General features: G+C 43.0%; 1 protein-coding gene across 1 annotated transcript; it reads left to right on the top strand.

Annotated features, from left to right (window-relative positions):
* The first annotated feature begins 215 nt into the window (after positions 1-215).
* Positions 216-24,590, top strand: YWHAG (tyrosine 3-monooxygenase/tryptophan 5-monooxygenase activation protein gamma). Its single transcript, XM_061401971.1, has 2 exons — positions 216-302; positions 21,205-24,590. The coding sequence occupies exons 1-2, from the start codon at positions 216-218 to the stop codon at positions 21,859-21,861; spliced, it is 744 nt and encodes a 247-aa protein (XP_061257955.1). The 3' UTR covers positions 21,862-24,590.
* The last annotated feature ends 583 nt before the right edge of the window (positions 24,591-25,173 follow it).

Genomic DNA, 25,173 nt, shown 5'->3' with positions numbered 1-25,173 from the left:
GTCCGCCCGCGGCACGCACAGCCGCCGCAGCCGCCTCGCGCCCGGTCCCGCGGTCGCAGCTCGAGTCGCAGCCTCCGCGCCCGTCGCCTCGAGCCGCTCGCGTCTCGTGTGGGTCGGTCCCTCCGGCACACGGGCTCCAGCCGCGCCGCAGCCGCCCTCCGAGCCTTCCAGGCCGCCCCGGATCATCCTCGTCCGGCCCGACTCAGCCCGTGAAGATGGTGGACCGCGAGCAACTGGTGCAGAAAGCCCGGCTGGCGGAGCAGGCGGAGCGCTACGACGACATGGCCGCGGCCATGAAGAACGTGAGTTTCCCCTCCCCTCCCCTCCCCCTCCGCCTCGCCCCAGCCCCTTCGCGGACGCGGGCCTTCACGGGCTCTGCCCGGGGGACTAGTCGCCCGTCGGCGACTGCAGTTCTGGATGCCCCTGAGGGGACCGGGGAGGGTCCCGAGAACACTGAGGACCAGGTGTGTGACGCGGCCTCTCCCCGAGCGTCCCCCAGGGCCGGCGGCCCGGCCGTCTCGGCCCTCCCCGCGCGCCCGGGTTGGGGCGGGGTCTTTTCGGGGCTGGGCTCGGGAGCTGGGTCTCCGGCCGCCGCGCCTTCGGGTCGGCTTGGGGACCTGAGCGGGGGGCCGTGCGCATCCTTTGTGCCCCACTTTCCCCTCCTCCCAGAGCCTGGGCGTGTGGGGGCGGGGGACCGCATGGATGCGGTTCCTCTTTTCTCCCTGATGTCTGGGCGGCGCCTTTCCCATTCACTCAGCAGGTCTCCGGGTTTTCTAATACTCCCCCCCGCCACCCACCCCACTCCCCAAATGTTCCCACTGCCTTCTGCAGACAGATCCTTTAAAGCCTCTTCGAGAAAAAATGTAGGCTCTCCTGAAAATCTGGACTCAATGGTGCAAAATCGAAACCTCCTTGCTCACGTTTTTCTTAACAAAAGGCTCCCCTCTCTCCATTCCCCAAAGCAAGCCCTCTTCTTGCCTTTAGGAAGGGGGGGCACGTTTGTCTCGCTAGCGTTTTCATTGATTGTTCTCGATATGTCATCTCCATTTTTTTCTTAGTGTGCTCGTATTGAAAGGGTAGGTATTGTCTCTAAAATAAAGGTTATGAATTTAGCCGACTGGTTCAATTTGTGACATATGCTGTTTCTTTTTTAAATACAGGCACACATCTGTTGAAATTCCTTTAAGTTGAAAAAAATATTCTCTCTGATCTGATATTGCAAACAAAGCGGTGGTGGGAGGCAGTATCAAGTCATTCCAGAAGATTCTGCATTTGTCATATTGCAGAGAGCCTAGACTGGGTGGAGGCTGGGGAGGAGTTATTTTAAAGGGGAAAAAGTCTTTTTTTTTTTTAATTTGTTTTGTTAGACACATCTGAAGCTTAAAAAAAAAAAATCTAGCGCATCCTCAATGCTGATGAAAAGAGAATACTGATCTCCAGTTGTCGCATTTTGCAGATTCCTGCCTGTATTGCACCATTTTGTCAGTAATGCTACATTTATCTGATGGGCGGTCAACCAGTTTGATATTAGAGGAGGGGGACGTATTGAGCATTACTACATGAAACATACATCTAATGATTTCAGTCTCTCACTATTTTAATATCTAACTTCCTGCCTTATGTAACAAAGGTTTTAAAATGCATCTCCAGTGTGCAGCGGATACAGGAGTGTATCTTGCACGTGAAACCTTTAATGAAACAGTATAGGCATTACAGATTAATTAATTCTCGAATAACTTTACTGGTTCACAGGAGATGACAAAGCTGATGCCTTTACATTTAAACCAGCTACATTAACACAGAAGATTTTTATCTCATTAAGGAAGAGGATTGGTTCTGAAATTGGGAGTACTGCTGTATTAATATATTGTCACAGTTGCTGTCTTTATAAGGCGCAAATGATAATTTGCACTTCAGTGGATATCAATATCTTTAGTTCACGTTATTTAGACTCTTCTAATTTTTCCGTATTTCTAGTTTCACAGGAAAGCGAGTGACCTCGCACCTATATCCATAGCAACCCAGTGATGTCACACACAATGACACAGAGGCTGCAATGCACCTCAGGGCTGGTAGGGAGTATGCAAATGGCATTTGTCCAGGGTAATGCAGAAGTTAGCAGATAAGCCAGGTGGAATTGAGCACTTCCTCTTCCGCCAGATGAGAATTGGTCCCCCAAAGAAGAATGTCCTTTATCCTGACACAGACACACCAGGGATCTGTAGATATGCCTGTTCATCTTTCCTATTTCCAATTTTCTGGAAAGTTTATAAGATACAGTCATGTTTTTAAACATTCATCTCAATAATAATCTTGGGCATTGAAGGGATAGAGATGGAAATTTTTAAAACAAGAATATGTTTTTACTCATAGTGTAGGGGTATATGTGGGTTTATTGCAAATTATTAACTCGGCAGGTTTTAATAGAAACCTTAAAAAAGATTATGACTTCCTACTAGGGCATTTTCAATAAACGTTAGGGAATGAGAATCTGCTACAGACATTTCAGCTTGAGATTTGGAAAACTTCTCTCGCCATGCTTATGCTCCTTAATGGAGTATGGAGGAAAGAAAACAGTTTTATAAAATAAAGCAGACGTTTTTCAAAGCAAATCTGTTCACTGTGATTTTGAGGAATTGGTCTTACGTCTGACCTTCCTTTTCTCATCTGTAAAATGGGTCAACACCTACTTGAAAAGTTGTGAGGATTAAATAAAAAATGTAGATGCTTTAAAAAGGTAACTATAAGACTTGTTTCTTTGTTTATATAAGTCACCACAGAATTTGGAAAATACAGGAAGATAGAAAATACTCAGTCCTACCACTTAAGTGAGTTCTAAGGTTTAACTCCTCCAGATGCTAGAGTGGTGAAATTTATTCCTATCTAGTGAAGGTACCCTAGGTAATAAACAGGACCTGTGATAGTTATAGGTGTGCGACCAAGATAGAAATAAATATGTGAGTATTTTGAAAAAGAGGGAAGAAGGAAGTTTAGTCTTTTAAGACAAATGTGTAGGCTTGTATCTAAAAAGAAGCGAACACCTATATATTTCCTACTTGTTAGACAATACTGACTTGTCCTTTGGATTTTAACAGCCTCTTGAGCTACTGGTATTTGCCTTGGGAGGGGGTGGGGAGAAAAGGTTCTAGGCAACTAATGTTGACGTTACTGGGATAAACATTTGATGGTGTGTTGGCGGCAGGGGGGCATTAGTGGCAAAAGGCTATCCTAGTTACGTAAAAATGCCTTCCTAGCAGAATCTATATACTTAAAAAAAAATTTTTTTTTAACTATGTTAAATATTCTGTTTTTTTCTACTAGCTCTTCCAGGAGGCTAGATCAATAGCCATTATCACTAATGGAGTAATGACACCTCTGTAGACTCTTTGTGGAGTTCTGCCAGCCATTATTATAATCGAAATCATGTGGCTTCAATTGTTCTCTTTGGAGTGGAAGAATACAGATAACAGTTGGCTTTTTATGTTCACCTTCCCAATAACTGAAATGACTACTAAGTGCCTTTTCTAATTATTTAAACAATTTCATATGGGTTTTTTTTTAATCGAGATAAAAGATGTTGCTGAATGTATATCTTCATTACAGCTCATTAGATTAACTACAGACCCTGGGAGGATTTCATCCCTTGGTACTTGGAGGAAGCCTTATTTATTTATTAAACCAAACTCTAGTTAAATTATTAAAAAGAGTGGAGGAAATGATTTGAGTCTTTTTTGTTGAGGTAACAGTCACAGGGCATGAACTAACCATTTTCAAGTGTACTATTCAGTAGCACTCTAGAAAAGGGAAAAATGATATTTTTAAAAAGTGACCGTGGTTGGCCATAGCTGGCTGGATTTCAGCACATGATTACTGATTCAGGAATGTGTCAGTAATGAAGTGCTCACAGCCAGTGGTAATCAGTATCCCTTTGTCTTTGTTTTCTAACATCTGAACCTTTTCAGCCTAAACTGGAAAAAAAAAAAGAAGGAGGGGGGACTTCTTTTGGCTTGGTTCGTATTTCCATTTTAAAAGTTCCAGAGCTTAAAAACTGTGTGATGCCCACCCAAATAAGAACAGTTTACCTGAAATCTGAGCAAACTATTGTTAACTATTTGGAGATTATAGGAGTTATGCTGGTGTTCTTATGATCACTCATTCTCCACCCCAAGACAGACTGACTGTGTTAGACACGCTCGCCCTGCTGTGTGGCGGCGGTTCTGCAGCGCTGAGAGTCTGCAGTTCTGAGAGTCTGTTCACGCATGGGCTTCCCATAAATAAGACGCTGAATACATTGTTTTGGTGCTTCTGAGGCAGTCAGGAGCAATGTTTTGCCTCTGGTATGATCAGCCCTAACCCTTTTATCTGGCAGGGCATCTGATTATTTCTGTATTCCTCCCAGATTCCATGAGATGAGGAAGAAAAGTAGGCAAAGGCCCTATATACATTTAATAGAGAAAAAAGTCATATATAAGCCATTGTCTTTTGTCTTATTTTCTAAGCTCTTTTTGTTAGACTCAACAACTGTGATTATGGGGCACCCATTGTCTTTCTAGGTTATAAAGTCTACCAATGCGAGCTGCCTTACAGCCTTTGCTCTCATAACCATTTTTCTGTTGTCCTCCCCAGATTCCCTTTTAGGTATTAGTTTTGGTTTAGTACCAAACCCTGTTATCTTACTTTAGATTGGCACTTGCAGAGATCCTTGAAATTTTGATTTTACTAATTTAGGAGGGAAAAAATAGTTACAGGAAGAGCGATCAACAAAAATTCCCAAAGGAAAGCTTTAATTTTAAATAAATGGTTACATTGGATTGGTTCCATGATTTTGCAGAAACAATAAAAATCTGTAAATCTTTTAAGACTAGTCTTTTTCTCTCGCTCTTTTGAAAGAACTGAATAAGTCTAAACCAAATTTTTGTCAGCATATTACTTAGAAGAGTGTCCCAAGAAGTAGATTTTTCCTTTACCTAATTTGAACAGTTAATGGGGTGCATAGCTTTAGTTGGGTTGTGAATAGGTAGGTAGAAATGAGAGTGTTCTTACATATAAGACATGAAAAAAATTCCAAGCAAACTCACTGGTCTTAATCTTGGTAGCAATGTCTTATTTTTGGAGAGGTGTAAAGCCAGACTTGGTGAGCAGGATCCAGGTGTAGTGTCAGCTTTTCCCTCTTGAAAGTTCTGTTACTAGAAGCAGGGTGCCAGAGCTGGGCGTGTGACAGTGACGGCGGTGGGCAGCTGAACGTGGAATGACGGTAGCGCGGGAGGAATCCCCTTCCCCCCTCCCCACGGCCGAGTGTGAAGAGCAGCTGTGGCCGTGTGAGAAGTGAGAGAAGCCTAAGAGGTAACAGGAGGAACGCTTTGAAAAACACAGGTTTGTTTTGAAGAGAGATCATTTCAAACCCCTTGAGCTTTCTGAAAGGAGTTATTAATACGACACTTAAGCTGCCATATTCAGTTAACCAAGATCTAGGAAAAAAGTTGCCTATGAGCGAGGTACTTAAAGGATGTCAAAATCAGCTTAAAATTTTTCGACTGATGGGTGCAATCCAGTGCCATTCAGTTTAGCACAGTGTTCCTTTTGTGCGGGTCTAACGTGAAGTAGCGAATGAGTGTGTCTTTGCAGCAGATGCCTGGCATGGAAACTTGCAAACCAATCCCACACTCCCGCCAGGACATTCATTCTTACCTGAGGGCCTGTCTGGCATGGCTGGACCCACGGATAGATGTTCTTTTCAAATCATACTCCGCGATCCACGTATGACTCATCTCTGGACTCTCACTACATCTGTGTAATAAAAACAGATGTTGAGTTCAGATCCTGGATTTTTTATTTTATTTTTTTAAGTAGGTTGAAAATGACCCAATCCATGAGGATGAGGAACATTAACCAGGATAGGATAAGAACAGCAGAATAGCATTCTGAGACAAGGACAGCTGGATGAGTATGTCCAGCTTGAATTTGGGCATGCTCTGATCTTCTAAGGGAGTCTGGTTGTTGGAAGGCTGTCACCATTGAAACTGACAACTGATGACAAAATGTCTGGCCTTCAGAACACTAGACAATTTCTTGGAGGGATGACAAGTATCCATAATCCATATTCCAGGGATATTCCCATCATGTCATTCTACAGGATTTTGTACCTTGAATTTTTCCCTTGATGTTTCAAGATATTTTCTTTTGTTAATCAGTATTTTCAGTAACTGAAGAGACCTGTGGATGTGTCAATTTTAAGTATTTTTTGTTTAGCATTTAAGCTGTTTACAAATTTATAGATATTGCCATGAGTATCTTTGTGGCTAAAGCTTTCAACACATATTGCATATTAGGACAGAGACCCAAAAGTGGAATTGTTGCAAGAACAGCTGAGAATTTTTAAGGAACTTGAAACTGTCACCAGTAGTGGTGTTTATCTCAAAAGTTTTGGAAGATGTAATTGTTGAGCTAGAGTTTACATACCCATGGTTCAAAGGTCAAGGATATTCTATTGCCCTTTTGGCTCCAAAAAGAAAAAATATGGTTGAAACAGGAAAGCTTGACTGCTAGCTTATGTGCTGCAAGCCTCCCTTTTGGTGCTTTAGTGAGGATGGATGGAATGAGTGCCTTTAAAAAGGAAGTTGAAAAAATAAAAACTAGTATGGGAACTTTATATGCAAAATAAAGATAAATAGCATGATATAACCCCATATAACCAATTTCACCATTTGTCAGCACATTGGCCAGTCATCCATCTGTATACTTTACTACTCTCTGGTTCCCTTGGTATTTACCATCTTGCATGATGGCTTTTTATTGACCTAAAATTACCCCTTATTTCCCACAAATGTTCCAGATACCGGCAAGATCGCTTTACATTCAAATTTGGCAACCTCAGAGTGTAGTTTCTTGCTTAAAGCATTTAATCCAGATGGCAGATGAAGTTTTTCCTAGATTTTCAGAGGAGTGTTTCTCTTCGGTTGACATCCAAAGCACTCACTGCTTCCCATCAGCCTTTGCTCATGAGGAGAAAAAGGCCGGATGAGTCTTGAGTGGGAAAGAGGATGCTGTGGCTGTAGGTTTACAGAAGGGTTCTCTCATTACAGGACTTCTTTTCTATTGCCTTTTTTGGGAAGGGGACAAGAGAGGCTGATAGTTTTTCTCAGTTCTGACTATTATCACCAATTTGATTGTTGTTTAGCCCCTAAGTTGTGTCCAACTCTTTGGCGACCCCCTGCACCATAGCCTGCCAGGCTCCTCTGTCCATGGGATTTCCCAGGCAAGAATACTGGAGTGGGTTGCCATGCCCTCCTCCAGAGGATGTTCCCGACCCAGGGATCAAACCCTGCGTCTCCTGCATTATTAGCAGGCGGGTTGTTTACTGAGCCACCAGGGAAGTCCCACCAATTCGATAGGAGTGCTAAAACCCAGTTGATTTGTTGAGAATGATGTGGGGAAACAAGTTTTACTTTTGTTCCATCTCGTTGCTTGCCAAGCATCTTTTTAAAAATCACTTTTGCCTTTAAGTCAGCTACTACTGGTTGTATGTGTGAATAGGTAAAAGTAGGTAGGTAGATAGTATACACTGGAGGAGGCAATGGCACCCCACTCCAGTACTCTTGCCTGGAAAATCCCATGGACGGAGGAGCCTGGAAAGCTGCGGTCCATGGGGTTGCTGAGGGTCGGACACGACTGAGCGACTTCACTTTCACTTTTCACTTTCATGCATTGGAGAAGGAAATGGCAGCCCACTCCAGTGTCTTGCCTGGAGAATCCCAGGGGCAGGAGAGCCTGGTGGGCTGCCGTCTGTGGGGTCGCACAGAGTCGGACACGACTGAAGCAACTTAGCAGCAGCAGCAAAAAGTATACACACTAGCCGTCTGGGCCCAGACATCCTGAATTCGAATCCATGCTCAGAAGTATGGAGTTGACCAATTTAGTGACATCAGTAATAATGGGTGAGTGTACTGCCTTTTTATTTTTTACCATTTGAAAGTCGTGCAGAAAAAGGCTAGATTTTTGGAACTAGATTCATTTATTGAGGAAGAAAAAACAAGACGGTAAAAACCTCAAGCAGCTGTAGTAACAAATTGAAGTTTAAAACTTGCATGAAATACATTTCTAAAAAAAAAAAAATACATTTCTATTGGTGTTACTTATTTAGAATTATGTGTAGCGTATAGATTCCCCCCAAAACGATTTTATCACTTGGTCTTTCTTTGGATTTATGGTACTCTTGCATTTTGGTCATGTTTTTCTCTTCCTAATCTGGCTGGCTGTATATACACATAATAAACTTTTTAATAAAGACTGATTAAGACCAGTTTTTTAGCAGGTGTTTATATATGTTGTGAAAATCACATGAGTACTATAATTTGTTACGGCATAGCATTATCCTGAAGTGTTGGTGCATTAAACTAAGCATCTGGTCCACAGTGGAAAACCTAGTGTGCTTTTTGGTGTGACTTTTCACATCTGTTCTGTAGATTTCTGCACTGACAATGATCTTTTTGAGAAGACAAAAATACTTTAAGTTACCCCCACTCTTAAATAAAAATATTGCAATATAATTGAACATTGACTATCACTTTGGCTGTATTTTTCCACATCTAATTTCACAACAGTTTTATAAAAGTGATGGTCCCATTTTATAGGCATAAATGTTTAATATGCTTAAGGCTTGAGTTTAAAGTTTTTTTTTTCCCTCTGAATCTCAGCCTCTTTAAAAGGCTTTTTAGTTTTCAAAAAAGAGTCATAGGTAAGGTGTGTATATGGAGACTGATGATCTTTTAGCTGTTATCTCAATGACCTGTTTTCATTAATTTTTAGTCAGTGTTCCATTGTTTGCAGAAGCTTTGAAATTCTTTCAAACTGTTGTATATTTAATACTTTTCCATTTAGTTGTCCCTGAGAGGGTGGTTGTTTAGATTTTAAGTGCAGAACAAACTTCTTTAGGACATCACTAAGATAAATGTGAGTGTATTTATCATAAATAAATTTGAGCCCTAAGACTGCATATGAATGTAACCTGGTTTCTTTTAGAAAATATTTGGTCCCATGATCTTGGTATGTTTTAAGTATCATTTACCGAAGGAGAACTTGTAATTTTTGGCATAAGGAGATAAGTACCATGGTTTTGCCATTGGAATCTTACAGATATTGCCCAGAAGTAAAGGATGCCGCTTAGGCTGAATGCAAGAGTATTCCTCACTTGAAAGAAATGGGAGGAAGCTGTGACTTTTTTGTTCATCAAAAGTAATACTATCTTGTGTGGAATTCACAAGCAGGAGTGTGGAAACATGTTGGTTTGTTTTTTTTGGAAACATATTTCTAGGGGGTTTCAGTGAAGATCAAAGGAAGAAAAGAATGTTAACTTGAATGTTTTGTAGGTGCTCTAGGCAGTGGGAGAAGTGAACTGCCAGAGTGGACTGATCCAGAAATCACCCAGGGGAAACAGAGCTGTGAGGGGGGGTTATTGAACATCAGTGGGTGGGAATATTCAACACCCAGGAAGAGAAGGATAGCCCAGTGCTGTGGAGTCCGAGGACAACTGAAGTCACCCTGGGTGTCGGGAGGTTTCCTGGAAACGATAGCAGAGGTAGGGGTGTGGTGGGGGTGTGGAGGGGAGAAGGCTGGAGGCAGGAGTGTCCAGGCAGAGGGCCTGGCATTGTTCAGGTTCAGAATGTACAGACAGCTGAATCTGCTGCATGATTCACACCCTTACTTTTGGTTGCCCTGAGAGAATGTTAGGAAATGAGTCCAGAGAGGGGCCAGTTCACGAAGGGCCTTACAGAGTTTGAATTTTTCTTAGGCTATGGACAGTCATTGAAGGATTTTCAGCAGAAAGGGATCCTCATCCCATTTTTGGTTTGTTGAGAGCCATGACAGCAGTGTGGAAATTGAATAGGAGGAGAGTGGGACAAGACTGATAAATAATTGCAGAGTCTAGTCTAAAAGGCAGAGAAGGCAATGGCACCCCACTCCAGTACTCGTGCCTAGAAAATCCCATGGATGGAGGAGTCCGGCGGCCTGCAGACCACTGAGCGACCACAGACAACTGAGCGACTTTGCTTTCACCTTTCACTTTCCTGCATTGGAGAAGGAAATGGCAACCCACTCCAGTATTCTTGCCTGGAGAATCCCAGGGACGGGGGAGCCTGGTGGGCTGCCGTCTATGGGGTAGTACAAAGTCGGACACGACTGAAGCGATTTAGCAGCAGCAGTCTAAAAGGATGAGGACCAGGGCAGGGACAGTGAGGGCGGATATGAGAGAGAATTTGATGGCTGGAGATAGGAAGACGAGGAAGGAGAAATGATAGAGATGAAGTCAGTTGCTGTCATGCTGAATTTGAGGAAACATTTAAGTGGCAATCAGTAGAGACATCATGGCTACACGTTAACTCAGGAAAAGCCCTTAGAAGAGTGCATGGCACAGGTTAAGCTCTCAGAGTTACTTATTACTCCTTCATAAAGGAAACAAATTACTTAGGAACCACTAATGACCAGACTACTCTCAGACCTGGAGAATGTAATATCCCCTGCCCTCATAGAACTGAGATTCTAGTGGGTATCTCCTATGAATCCATGCTAGTTAAAACCAGGCACAATAAGGTCATCCAGGCAGAATGGAGAGTCAGAGTCAAAATGTGAACCCTAGGGAATCACACTTCTGTGGTGCCTGGAACAAGATTTAAGATGAAGACAGGAGAACACAGGATATGTGAAGTAGGAAGACAGTTGTAACAGTAATAATGGGCTGAGGAGTGAATGAAAGGTGGAGAAATGGTAACAAGTTAGACTTGTTTTCAGAAACTTGATGTTGCAGAAAGTAGGAGATGTAATTTAAAGGGATCGTTTACTTATTGTAAACCTGAACTTGGACTACATGTTAATGGGCAAGTACAGGAAAGAGGGGCCCAGCCTGAGGTTTAAAGAAAAGCCTTAATTCCTAGTGACTACAGTCTGGCTTTTTTTTGTTGGTCTCTCTTCATCCTCTTCTCTCCCCTCTGTTTTGGGTGTAAGAGTAGAAAGCAGGCTGGGTGGTTGTATTGATTGAGGATTTAGGGATGGTGCAGCAGCAGGATGAGGCTTAGGAAAGTTGATATTCATGCAGAAATAATTTGATGGATCTGCCTTACAAGGAAGAAATAAAGCCTAAAGGGAAGGGGCTGAAAGAAAAAGGAGATTGTTTAAGAGCAAATCTAGTTGGTGGGAGTGAGGCCTGGTAATATTGGAGGATAAGAGTTTGATTTTCTTACTTATTTATTTTTGGCTGTGCCACATGGCTTGTAGGATCTCAGTTCCCTGACCAGGGACTGAAACCCAGGCCAGGGCAGTGAAAGCTCTGAGTCCTAATCACTGGACAGCCAGCAGACTCCCAGGAGTTGGATTTCAACGGTGGTGGTTGTAGCGGGTTGGGTAACTTAGGAGTCTGGGATTGACATATACACACTGCTGTATATAAAATAGATAACCAACAAGGACCTAGTCTGTAGCACAGGGAACTCAGTATTCTGTAATAAGCTCTGGGAAAAGAACGTGAAAAGGATGGATATATGTATACGTACAACTGGATCACTTTGCTGTATAGCTGCAACTAACACATGGGGAGTTAACAATAATCCAGTATAAAGCAATTTTAAAATGAATGGTTGTGAATGAGGTCAAAGGTGTGGTTTGAGGATAAGTTGTCAGAATTGATGAGATCAAAGCGAACTGTTGTTTATAATTAATTTGAGGGCATGGCAGGCCAGAGGTCTGGACACAAGTCAACAATCCCAAAGAAAGGGAACATGACATCGATTCCAGGAGAAATCTGAGAAGCAAAGAAAAGGCAAGAAAGAGGAGATGATTGTGAGGGACTCAGTATGGGCTTGTATATATAAAAACCTGTTAAGCTAATTTTGATTGAGCTAATTTTTAGAATAGGGTTATTTGACTGCTAGCCAAGGGTGTGCTGGAGCATAGCATATCTGTTTCCTGACGTGTGGGGTTAAATGGCGTGCTGCGGAGCTTTGGCTTATGTCCCAGTTGTTGAAAAGGGAGATCAGGTTGGAGCAATGGGTGGAATCGGGGCTAATGAAGTGGCCTTGTTTTTGCTTCAAGTCCTGTACCTTGACCCTAAAATTCAACTGTTCTTGTATTTGGTGCTGGTGGCACCTAACAGTAGCCAGCTTAATAGTAGTTAAGTTTTTGTTTGTATCAAACTACCTGAAACAAATGTTTCTTATTTGTCTCAGTTCTGTGGACTGGCCAGGTAGTTGGGGGCTGCTGGGGGCTCCTTGGGGGCCAGATGAACTATGGAGAGGCTAAGGCCTCTTCACGTGGTCTCTCGTCTCCAGGTGAACCAGGCTTCCTTGGCCTGGTTCCTGGCAGCAAGCCCCGATTCACAAGCACTTTTGGGGCCTTTGCTTGCCTCATACTTGCTAATGCTCCGTTGACCAAGTCGCACGATCAAATTCAGATGACAGAGGTGAAGTACATGCTTGTTCTTGATGGAAGGAGCCTCAGAGTCATACTTAAAAGGAAGAGGCTATACACGGAGTTGGGCTTCCCTGGTGGCTCAGACGATAAAGAATCCATCTGCAGTGCGGCAGCCCTGGGTTCAATCCCTAGGGTGGGAAGATCCCCTGGAGGAGGGCATGGCAACCCACTCCAGTATTCTTGCCTGGAGAATCCCCATGGACAGAGGAGCCTGGCAGGCTGCAGTCCATGGGGTCGCAAAGAGTCGGCCACGACAGAGCAACTAAGCACACACGCATACACACAGTTGGAAGGAGTTCTGTGGGCCATTTATGCAGTTAGTCTGGGCTGGATATATCCTGTGAGATTCATGTCACTTAGCAAACATTGGGAAGTGACTAGGTTGTGTGGTGATTCATTGACGAGTGCAGTGTGCTGCCTGCTCTTAAGGACTTTAATCTTTTGAGGAGGAAAAAAGGTACAGGGTTACACCCTGAGGCATGAGAAATAAGCAGTGTAACAAGTGCATGGTGAAACTTAGAGTAAACAGTAATTGGTTCTGCCTGCGAATTTTTCAGGCTTCAGGAAATAAGTGCAATATTTGAATTAGGGCTTAAAGGATGACTTACAGAAAATTTTTCTTCTTGAGTTCTGGAAGTGCTTTTTGGGTGGTAGGAAAAACATGAGAGCAGAGGAGTGTGTAGTATGAGGAAGACTGTGAGACCTGGGTCTGGGTGTTGGTGACTTGGAGCAGGGTTTTTTCTACCTTGGCACATTTCTTTTGTGTATCCCTAGGAGTGGAATGGGGAGAAGGTGATGGCACCCCACTCCAGTACTTTTGCCTGAAAAAAGATGGACGGAGGAGCCTGGTGGGCTGCAGTCCATGGGGTCAAGAAGAGTCAGACACGACTGAGCAACTTCACTTTCACTTTTCACTTTCATGCATTGGAGAAGAAAATGGCTACCCACTCCACTGTTCTTGCCTGGAGAATCCCAGGGACGGGGGAGCCTGGTGGGCTGCCGTCTTATGGGGTCACACAGAGTTGGACACGACTGAAGAGACTTAGCAGCCCCAGGAGTGGAATGAATGAGTCGATAACTCAACATTCTGAGGAACGTTGACCTGCAGTTCTTCGCCTGGAGAAAGACGTGTGTGGATCCCATGCAGTACTGAGTCTTTGAGGGTTAGGGCTGCTAAGGAGAGTATTTACAAGAAGCTCCTCCTAGGTTAAGAACTGGTCATATAGTGGAAAGCATATGGGATTTTAAGCCATGAGACTTGGGTTCCACTCTTTGGCTCTGAGCCTTAATTTTCTACTCTTTAAAATGGAAATAACAATACTGAATCATAAAGAGTTATATGAAGGACCAAAGAGGAATTATAATTTTGGTCAAAGAACTCATTTCTGATACTACAAAAGTTATTTAGAAAAATACAGAATATATGAGTATTTCTTAAATATCTTTTAAACAAAGAGTCGGGATTTAAGAATGAAACCCTGGAAGTATTGTATTAAACTCAGAACGAAACGAAGATGCACATTATAGCATTAATAATACTGTCCTTGTTTTTGCAGCAGATATCCTTGAATCAGTGGTATTTGGGAATCATAAGATTAGTAGTGAATAAACTGGGAAAATATTAGAATTAAATTAGTAATTAGTTCAATGAAACAGGGCTGAAAATCTGTGGTATGTATACTACTATATATCAGTCCTAATCTGTGTAAAGATATAATGAAAGATTTTTATGCAACTAAGTTTATTTTTAAAGGTATTCTTGGTAGAAGTGAGGTGGTGAGTGCAAAGCAGCAGATGTGGGCTTGAGTTAGTCATTTATTACATTAGTAAACTTGCTCATATAAAACTGCTGGCTTTAAGGTGGTTTTTTTTTTAAACTTGGTTCGAAAAAGTTTGGTGGATGTGATTAATTGAGTAAATTATGGAGAGGTTTTGTTTGAATAGGTACTACTGGTAGCAGGTCAAAAATTCAACCTCATCAACCTTGACTGCCTCTCAGCCACTCTGTTTTCAGCGATACAGAAATGTCTAGAAACATTTCTAGAGATACAGTGAGAATATACCAATACTTTTAAAATGACTGCCTAGAATTCCCTTGTATGGATGTTCATAAACCAGACTCCCGTTGACCACCATTTAGGTGGTTCCAGAGTTTAGCTGTTAGAAATGACACAGTGAATCCGTTTCTAGAAATGGAATGGCAGAGTCAGGTTTTTTAGTATTTAATTTTGATAGTTGTTCCAAATTGCCCTCCCTGAAGTTCGTACTAATCTGTGATGTCCAACAATGGATGGTGGTGGTGCCTGTTTATCCGCACTGTCGGCCTTCACAGTCAGTCATCAAAATGTTTAAGTTTTGCTGGTCTGATTGGAGAAAACTTAACATTTATAAAATGAATGACTTTGAGTTATAGATATATAACTATGTATATAATTTTTTCCTTTTTTTCAATTCCTTTTTCTCACTTTTCTATTACCCATTGGTTTTAAATTCGTTTTAGCAACTGGGTGAGGTTTTTGGGGGTTTTTTTGGTCTTTGGTCACACTGTGGGGCTTGTGGAATCTTAGTTGGATCAAACCTGGGCCTTATTGGTAAAAGCATGGAGTCCTAACCACTGAACCGCCAGGGGAATTCCCAGCAGTAGCATGTCTTAAAGTACATCTTTTTTACTGAAGTATAGTTAATTTACAGTTTTGTGTTAGTTTCAAGAGTATAGCAAAGTGATTCAGTTTTTTTTATATATATATATTTTAGATTCTTTTCCATTACAGGTGTTATTATAAGATATATATATATGTACATATGTATGTATGTTTTTCAGATTCTTTTCCATTACAGGTTATTATAAGATACTGAGTATAGTTCCCTGTGCTGTACAGTAGGTTCTTGTTATTAAAAAAGTACTTTATCGTTAAAAGTTGCTAGCCATCAGTCTGGCAAAACACGGCTGCCCCAAACCGTCAGTCTCCAAGCCCCAGTACTGTGAAGTGCAGTGAAACAAGGTGTTGCCTGTGTTGGAGAAACTGTTTCTTTCTGTGATATGTTGCAGGGTTTACATCATCAGAGACTTGGGATCTGAAACCAGAGGACTTGAGTTCGTGTCCCTGCCCTGCTGTCTGTCAGTGGGCTGATTTTGAGGGGAAAGTCTATTCATTGCTCTGCAGCACACCTGTCGAGTATAAGGTCCACCATGTCGGGGTAGTTGCGAGAAGAACACGGTACCTGACAGCTGTCAGAAAAGCGCAGGTTCTCCGGCAGCTCCCCTCATCGCTGAGGCCTTGAGCTCAACCCTGAATATGCCGTGGAAGTTCCCTGACTCTTCTGGGACGTTCCTCTTCCTGGAATGTTTCCCTGCAGCACAATTTTTATCCAAGATCATTGCTGCTGCCTTTTAAAAGCCTAACGAATGAGATTCCCAGGCAGACTTGGCTGCCTTGAGAGTCTCTGTGACTGGTGATCTAACGTGAATACATTTGTGTTTCCTCCTCATGAACTAGCACCTTGAGGGCATCTCACAAATGTTCTGTCTTTGGTACAGTGAGGTATGATGTGACGCACGCTAGGTGTTTGGTGAATGCTTGGTGACTTACCTGGTAAGCGGTGGCCTTTAACTGTATTTTTCTCGTCATCAGACCTTACGTGACATGTTATCGAGTTTCCCAGAATGAATAGGTAATTGACGTCCCTAAGGCTCCCTCCCTGTTCAGTGGTTTGCCAGGACTCAGCATATAGAGCCATACTTTTTTTTTTTTTTTTTTAATTTATTTATTTGGCTGTGTCTGGTCTTAGTTGAAGCACGCAGGATCTTTAATTGTGGTGCACAGATTCTCTAGTGGCGAACGGGCTTAGTTGCTCCTTAGCGTGTGGGATCTTAGTTCCCCAACTAGGGTTTGAACCCAAGTCTCCTGCATTGCAGGGCAGATTCTTAACCACTGGACTGCCAGGGAAGTCCAGAGCCATACTCTTGACTATGATGTATTACAGTGGAAGGATGCAAAGCTAAATCAGCAAAGAGGAAAGGTCCTTGGGGTGAAGATCAGAGTAGGCCAGGTCTAAGAGTCTCCTCTCTCTGGAGACTCAGGTGGACTGTGTGTGAAATGTCTGCTGGGAAGGAAGCTCATTAGAGACTCAGTTCCCAGAGGTCTTTCTGAGGCGTGTTCGAGGAGCACTTTGTGCCTCGCACATACCAAATTCAAGACTTCTGGAAGGAACACATTGTTTGGACAAACTTTTTAGGGCCAATGGGCCATTCTTAATCGGGGCTAGTGGGAACCCTTCCAGAATCCTAGTTCTCAAATGCTAGCCAAGGGTCAGCTTCGCAAGCAGACCTTTCTAAAGATAGCAATCTCAAGCCTGTTGTGTTAACTCTTTTTTTGCACACACTGTACTTTAAGTTGAAGGCGTCTTGTCCGGATATGCATGACATGAACTTCAGATTGTTTTCAGAAATTTTAATTTGATATTTAGTAGGTCGTCTCTGGGCTTCCCTCATAGCTCAGTCCATAAAGAATCTGCCTGCAGTGCCGGAGACTGGTGTTCTATTCCTGGGTCGGGAAGATCCCCTGGAGGAGGGCATGGCAATCCACTCCAGTATTTTTGCCTGGAAAATCCCGCAGACAGAGGAGCCTGGCGGGCTACACTCCATGGGGTCGCAAGAGTCAGACATGACTTAGCGACTAAACCACCAGATCGTCTCTAGAATATATGGTTAACTGTATGCAAACAGCAGTGTCACATTTCCTTGCAGTGGGTTATTTTTCCCTGTGCTCAGAATATAGATAACATGGACACCGATGCTCGTCTTGTGTCTTCTCGTGTTTTTCTTTTATTTTTGGTGTAGCGTGTTCATTTACCCTTTTCATAGCCTCTTGGCCCTTTGAGGTGATAGCACTCCAAACGCAGGAGGACCAAAAATGCTTGAGGGGGCCAAATGTTATACCTGGTGTCTGCTAATATATATATATATTTTTAATAGACTTTTTTAAAGCAGTTTTGGGGGCACAGAGGAAGGCACAGAGATCCCATATGCCCCTTGCCCCCTCCCTCCATGCACAGCCCTCCCCAACTGTCAGCATCCCAGAGGAATGCATTTGTTACCATTCGTGGGCCTGCACTGACTCATCATTACTGCCCAGACCACCCATGGTTTCCATTGAGGCTTAGTCTTGGTGTTAGCACTGTCTGGGCATTTTTTTACAAGTGTGCGGCCATTGGAGTATTAATATGCAGAATAGTTTCGCTGCTTTAGGAATCCTTTTTTTTTTTTCGTATTTTAAGTAAAGTAAGCTTAATTGAAGTTATTACTTAAGGAGTTTAAACATTCCAAGTTGCATTCATTACAGTTTAAGGTTCTCAATAGATAAGTTGAAGAATTGTGAATGACTTGGTGCTCCAAGACCACAGGGGTCAGAAAGTCATCTAAGTAACGTTCCAAGAATCTCAAGAGTGGCTAATCTTAGGGAGAGAAGGTTTCTCCCCTCATAAACTGTTAGGGGAGAACAGTTGACGCTAATTAATGTCTCAATGCCTTAGCAGCTAGGATTTGGGGCGTTCTGTTTCTTAAACTGTTGGTGAGAATAACAGATTTTTCTAACCTTTCTGCTAAAAGCTGTCTTTAACTCACTAAAGAAATTTGAACTTGAGCTAGTATCATAGGAGTTGAAAAGAGAAACCTTAATTTTATTTTTAAACAGAATGTAAAACTGGAGAATTTGCCACGTTTTCCAGTAGCCATGACAGCATGCTTGGGGAACCATATATGCAAATGGTCTGTTCTTAGAGACAGTTCAGTGGCTGTTTTGAAAAACACTACCTTCCTTTCCAAATGATGCACATCTCACACCCTCCCACACTGAATACTCATTCTATCTAGGTTAAACCTTTTTAGGACACTATGTGAATAATTTATTTGACCTTAAAAGTTATCTTGACTTTTGAAACTAGTATGGTTGGGATCTCTATTTTAATTAGAAACCACAGATTACCTCTCATACAAGTCATTTTGATCTTAAGGATTTAAAAAAAAAACAAAACCCTGATTTAAGGTTTTTAGAGACATCTTAGTGCCTTTGAACAGACTTTTTTTATTTAAGTGTTAAAGGTTTTCCCCTCTAACTTAGTTTTGCAGTAGCAGAGAACATCTGGGTATGTTCCAAATGTGGTTGAGTTACTGTATCTAAAGGTGATGTTGGCATTTCATAATCTTCATGTCCAGTTTGCCTGAGGCAACTGGACAAGCGTTACATAAGTGCAAATGGCCAGCTTTGGGCTCTGCAGCCCCGCAGCGGAAGACGTAACAGTATAGAGAGCTGCTGAGGTCACTGGGACTTTAAATAGTCCCTGCCTCTTGAAATAAGGACGGCATGATTTAGGGGAAAGGCCTGAAGCCGACCCCAGTGGCCTTAGGTACTGGGGCTTCTTGCATGGGAGACAGTTCTCAGGTTACACCAGAGGCGGCTAGTCTTCAGTATCTGCACACTCAGTGACTATGGGCGGGTGGCCTGTGGTGTGCAGGGCTCAGGCCTACAGAGGCTGCAGCCTGTTGGAACGCTAGTCTGGGGAGTTATTCCAGGCTATGTGATACTAAAGTTCACGGAAAGGAAGTGATATAGGGAGCTAAGGACTGGAGAACCACCTGGAGCAGAGAAGCGAGACTTGATTCGGGAAGACAGGCTGGATGACACAAGAAATGCAGAGCCTTCCTACACGGAGAGCTAAAGTGCAGGACATTGTCCCTGGCTGCCCAGTAGTTAGGACACCGCACTTTCACTGCTGAGGTACCGAAACCTCGTCCCCCAGTGTGCATCTGTTTCCCCTCGGCCACCTCTGCTAGAGCTATTTGTGCTTCACATTAGAGTGGGGAATCAGTAAGGCGTAATAAAAAGGTAACATAAGAAAACCCTAAGTTTAGAAAGAAGTTGAGTATGTATTATTGGCCAGATGTTGTGAGAATTAGTAAGCAAAGCATATAAACCTCTAAGTCTGGTTTACATTCTGATTTAATTCTGAGAGAGTGTGTTAGTTGCCCAGTCATGTCCAACTCTTTGTGACCCCATGGATGGTAGCCCTCCAGGCTCCTCTGTCTATGGGATTTCCCGGGCAAGAATAGTGGAGCGGGTTGCCTTTTCTATCTCTAGGGGATCTTCCTGATCCTGGGATTGAACCTGGGTCTCCTGCATTGTAGGCAGATTCTTTACTGTCTGAGCCACCAGGGAAGCCTTAATTCTGAGAGGAAATATTTCAGTCACATAACCAGTTTCATTAAGCGTAACCATCTCCCACTCGACTCCTTCCTTTATAAAAGAGGGATATGTATACCCCATGTAAGTGATCCATACACAAGTAAAGTCTCCTGGAATCCCAGCACAGCATATCTTTTTGGACTGTGTCCCACCACCTTTCATATCTGGCAGTAATAGAACATTACGAGGATGCTGTAATCTGCACGGTGAACAGAGAGTAGCCAGTTTAACTGGGGGTGGGAGGAGTGGAGTGGGCAGGATTTCACAGAAGATAGAACCTGGTTCTTGTGTAAGTATTTTCCAGGCAGGAACACTGGTAAATGCTCTAGGCAAAGGCAGAACAAAGCAGAAGTAGAACAAAGAGCAGAAGCTGCTTGCAATTAGTAGGTTACCACTAGAGTGCAGGTACCTGAGAGGATGAAGGCAGGGAAACATCTCTGTTGAAAATCTGAGGAAAGAGCTCATGGTCTGGGCTTTCTGATACTGCCGGTGACTGTGTATGTACCGGTTTGGATGTGGTAGTCAACCAGACAAGTAAAAGTGTGACCTCAGAAGAGGGAGGAAAAACAGGGAAGAGCAACAAGAGCCTAAAGTGTATGGCTCTGACATCACAGAAATCAGGTAATGTAACAAGAAAATGTAATTTTAGTCATTTGATCTAATTTCTTGATTACATGCAGTTGTTTGGTAGTCACAAAAATATGCAACATAGATGTGCTGTCGCTTTGGTTTGCTCAAGGCTCTTGGTGTTTGGGATGATGGAGACCCTTTAGAAATGCATGGTTGAAAGAAACATTAATTCCTGTTGGCCACCTCAGCTCAGAAGTGCTTTGCTCCTCTCTTCATCTTGTTGCTAATTGTATCCAAACACTAAAACACGTGTTCCCCAAGTTGCTAATACCTCAGTGATAGAATCAGCCCAGTGCCTGGAATTTATATCTTCTTAAGAGCAGAGAAAGCGTATTTCTCAAAGTCAAGTTGACGGTGACTCTATTCTCACCAAGTATGCAAGATACCCTCACCCAAAAGAAATGGGACTTGTGTTTGCCAGACAGGGCAAGAGTAGGAGGAAGCTGTCATTCTGGTTTCTGTTTCAAACAAACAAACTGATGAGGTATAAAAGGCACCTCTAATTAAAATCCTTGGCATTGGTGTGTATGTAATGCTGCTCAAGAGAACTGTTGATGTTTGTAATTTAGATCAAAATTTGGCTTTTCATCTAAGCGTTAGACTTTGAGAGTTCTTTCCAGAAACAGCTGAGCACGTGTGTCCTCTAGGGAGGAGGCGGGGGTTCATGCACCATTGAGCCAGCTGCGGTTTCTCCCCTTCTTGCTGCTCATTCCCTCTCCATCTCCCTCCCATGTACTCACATAGCCTAAAGTCTGTGTGTTGATGACTTTAATCAGCTGATCCATCTTTGTGTTTTAGTAGCATGAAAGATAGGATTAGCCCAACTTGGCATCACCTGTACCATAACAACTCTTTCTTCTTTCCTCTTCAATAGGTGACGGAGCTGAATGAGCCACTGTCCAATGAAGAAAGAAACCTTCTCTCTGTGGCCTACAAGAATGTAGTCGGGGCACGCCGTTCTTCCTGGAGGGTTATCAGTAGCATCGAGCAGAAGACATCTGCCGACGGTAACGAGAAGAAAATAGAGATGGTCCGTGCTTACCGTGAAAAAATAGAGAAGGAGTTGGAGGCCGTATGTCAGGATGTGCTGAGCCTGCTGGATAACTACCTGATCAAGAATTGCAGCGAGACCCAGTATGAGAGCAAAGTGTTTTACCTGAAGATGAAAGGGGACTATTACCGCTACCTGGCCGAAGTCGCCACCGGCGAGAAGAGGGCAACCGTCGTGGAGTCATCTGAGAAGGCCTACAGCGAAGCCCACGAGATCAGCAAGGAGCACATGCAGCCCACTCACCCCATTAGATTAGGCCTGGCCCTTAACTACTCCGTCTTCTACTACGAGATCCAGAACGCCCCGGAGCAAGCCTGCCACTTGGCCAAGACCGCCTTCGACGATGCCATCGCCGAGCTTGACACCCTCAACGAGGACTCCTACAAGGACTCCACGCTGATCATGCAGCTGCTCCGTGACAACCTCACGCTCTGGACGAGCGACCAGCAAGACGACGACGGCGGCGAAGGCAACAATTAAGGCCCCCAGGTGGACTGGCAGCGCACGCTGATGCTACTACTGCAGTCTTTATTTTTTTCCCATGAGTCGGGGGTCGGGTGGGGGAGGGAAAGGGAGGGATGACCTTCCTAGGGAGAAACCCACGACCTGTCCTGTCTTTGATCGCCTCTTTTGACATTTTTGCCAAAATACCACTAGTGGAAAGTCAGGCTAGCTGTGCTGGTTTTGGAATAGCAGCCTCACACTGGCATATGGACTGTTCTGTAGATTAATGCAAGTGGAGCTGTCTTTAATTTAACTTATTGCTAGAAAATAGGGTTTTAAGATGAAAAGAAAACTTAAAATGGAATGGCCCTCATTCAGTAAGTTCTGTGGTTCCAGTAAGGATTTTTATGTACATATGCTCTCGTCTTTTAAGTTTTGGGTACTTCCTAGCTCATCTGTTTTAGCTGTGCATTTTGTTTTTCAGGGTGTACTCTTAGCAGACATGGAATATTAAATCCCAAGATGATAGAACGTAAGGTCTGTTTATGGTTTAGGCCATGCCAGTTTTCAGATTAGTTGACAGTATTAACACTAAATTGCAGTTTACAGTATTTCTACATTACAGCCATATGTTAACATCAAGCCATTGATTGTGTGTTTTTCTTTATTTTGGCTCTTAACATCCTTGTTCAGCCTTATCCAGGTCGGTTTTGCTGTTCTCTGTCTCCTAGGCCAACAGGCTTGCCTGAGGAGAATCAGAACTACTTGTTAGGTTTTGGTTAATAGGTGCTTGGCAGGTGGCTGTGGGATTTTTGTCCTTCTTTCTTCTTAAATCCACCACAACAAACGATTAATCACTTTAATAGAAGCATTGAACACCACAAAACTAGAGAAAATTCAGGTCTGTATGTCATTTATCATGCTGATATTTCCAGAGAAATGCTGGGTTTTCTTCAGTTGCCACAGCTTCCTCGGGTGGCACTGCCGTCTGTCTCCTCTCTTGGGTCTTCCTCATTGTACCTCGTTCCCACAGCATGCACACGGATGGGTTGAAAAGCTGTTGGGTTGTAGAAGCTGGCGGTCATTTTGAGAAGGTTCGTGGTGCAGTGTGTGAAAATTCAGGTGCTAGGAGCTTACTGGTAGAAAAATCCTGAAGGAAGAGCTCTCTCCATGAACATTCTGTCCAGTTTTGGGAACCTCGTGTATCCGTTTTTCCTCCGTGAAAACACTCCTTCCCCAAAGAATTGTTGTAGGAAAATAGCATCATTATCAGATAATAAATCCTCAACTCCTATTTGACCACAATTTTTTCTAATTTTTTTCCTTTTAATGAAAATATAGAAGTTGGAGATTGGATTGTGCCATCTTGGCACGTTTTAGAATCGATGGAAACCACCACGCTCTTTCCACACGTTTGTTTCAATCAGCCTTAGGTCCTTCGTTCTCATTTTGGATAAGTCTTTCTGAAAACACGACCTGTTGCATGTGCGTTCAGCCTTTTTTACAAGTAATAGCATGAACTGCTGAGATAGGTAACAACACCAGATTTGTTTGTTTCTTTGTTTTATTTAGGCAGGCAGAGGAATGAGTCATAATTGAGGAAAAACCTGACAGTTGATTTTGTTAAAACCAGAATGGAGCTTCCAGTTGTGAAATGCACAGTGCCCAGGGTCCAGGTGACAGTGAAGACAGAAGAGTGACGATGCCGTCACGTGGCACAGTCTACCCAGCATGACTTTCCTTAGAAGGCCCCCTCCATGTGCTCTGGAGCGAGTCCCAATTAACCGAGCCTACCAGAAGAACTAAGAGAAGAGAGCTTTATAGCTTCTGCGCCCTAGCAGGGGCCTAAGGTCAATGCCATGGATGGGAAGAGATTGGGGCGGGCGGGGGGGTAGGTGGGACTTTCCTTAATTTTATCTTCATGTCCAGTGAGCAGTGCTGTGTCCTTCCCTTGTAGCATTTGGAAATGATTTACTGGAATTACAAAACCTATTTTTCTTTTAAATTTCAGCTTTGGCTCTGGCTGCTTTTTAGAATAATGCAAGATAAAAACCACATCTGAGGGCTAAAAAAAAAAATGAAGAGGGAATAGGAGACTTGATATTTAAGCAGCTTGAATGGTTTCTTTTCTTTTCTTTATTTTTAAAGAAATGCACTTGCCTATGATACTGTCTCTCCAGTGAAATGATTACTCCTCCATTACTCTATTGATACAATATTGTGCATGCTAGTGTTGTATTTCTATACAGTAGCTTGAAATTTATTAACTTATACTGTAGGTGTTATGTATTCCTATGACAAAAAAAAATTAAGTCTTCAAATTTTTTAAAGTTTTTTTAATTTAATTTTTTCCTTTTGGGGGTAAAGTTTGCTCTACCAAATAGTGATCGTAACAAATTGATCTGTTTTGGATGTTGCTATAGTGACATGCAGTTATACATTTTGTTTTTTTGGGGGGGAGCAAAAGAAACACCAGTGTTAGCTTAATCTTAATGTCTGGTGTTTGTCATGGTGAAATTATAACTATTACAGTGTAGGAGAACACTGAATATGTTCTCTGAATGAGCCTTTGTGCTTTTTGTCATGTTATGCAGTGAACTATTTTTAAGGTCTAATCAGTGGTTCTTTTTTTCCAACTCCGTGTTTCTCTAAGGAATTCTTTCACACACGGACCATTCTTAGCAGTTTTCCTCAGTGATGGAATATCATGAATGTGAGTCATTATGTAGCTGTCGTACATTGAGCAAATAAACTTACAGATCTGATGTCAGTGCTGCTTAGTTTTATTTAACGAGTTGAAATTTTCCTTTGCTTTCGAAGGTTTGATTGGACCTGGTGTTTTTCCCCCCTTCACCACTCAAAGAAGGTGGTTGGATGGGGGGAGGGGCAAAACTGTATTTTGGAAAGTGCCTCTGTCTGGGAATCAGGCCTGGGTTTACTGACCTCGAAAAAGGATTGCACATTTTGGGGCTCCATCGTTTCTCTTAGGAAATGAACCCTTAGTTTAAATCATGGCTCCTTGTGATTCTCGGGTGAATGACTTAAACTTCCAAGCCCTGGGGGTGGGGGAGGTAGGTCTCAATGAAAACTGGCTCACGTGCCCGGCTTGATATTTCTGTTAGGTGCCCATTGGATATCTCATTATGCCTTACATGAGATGGGTTTCTACACTTTAAAATCTTCACGTAGTGTCTTGGGTGGTATTTTTTGTTTTGTTTTGTTTGGTCAAGTCACATGGCACATGATATATCTGTGTTCCCTGACCAGGGATTGAACCTGCGTGCCCCACGCCGCCTCCCTACAGTGGAAGCGTGGTGTCCTAGCAGCTGGACTGCCAGGGAAGTCTTT

The sequence above is a fragment of the Bos javanicus genome, chromosome 25 (genome assembly GCF_032452875.1).
Source record: "Bos javanicus breed banteng chromosome 25, ARS-OSU_banteng_1.0, whole genome shotgun sequence".
Taxonomy (NCBI): Eukaryota; Metazoa; Chordata; class Mammalia; order Artiodactyla; family Bovidae; genus Bos; species Bos javanicus.
Note: the sequence above shows the minus strand (reverse complement) of the source record. Positions and strands in the feature narration are given on the sequence as shown.

Excerpts from the sequence above, each read along its gene's own strand:
- YWHAG (XM_061401971.1), top strand. The coding sequence starts at position 216 with ATGGTGGACCGCGAGCAACTGGTGCAGAAAGCCCGGCTGGCGGAGCAG. Across the intron at positions 303-21,204 it reads TGGCCGCGGCCATGAAGAAC|GTGACGGAGCTGAATGAGCC; the intron begins GTGAGTTTCCCC and ends CCTCTTCAATAG.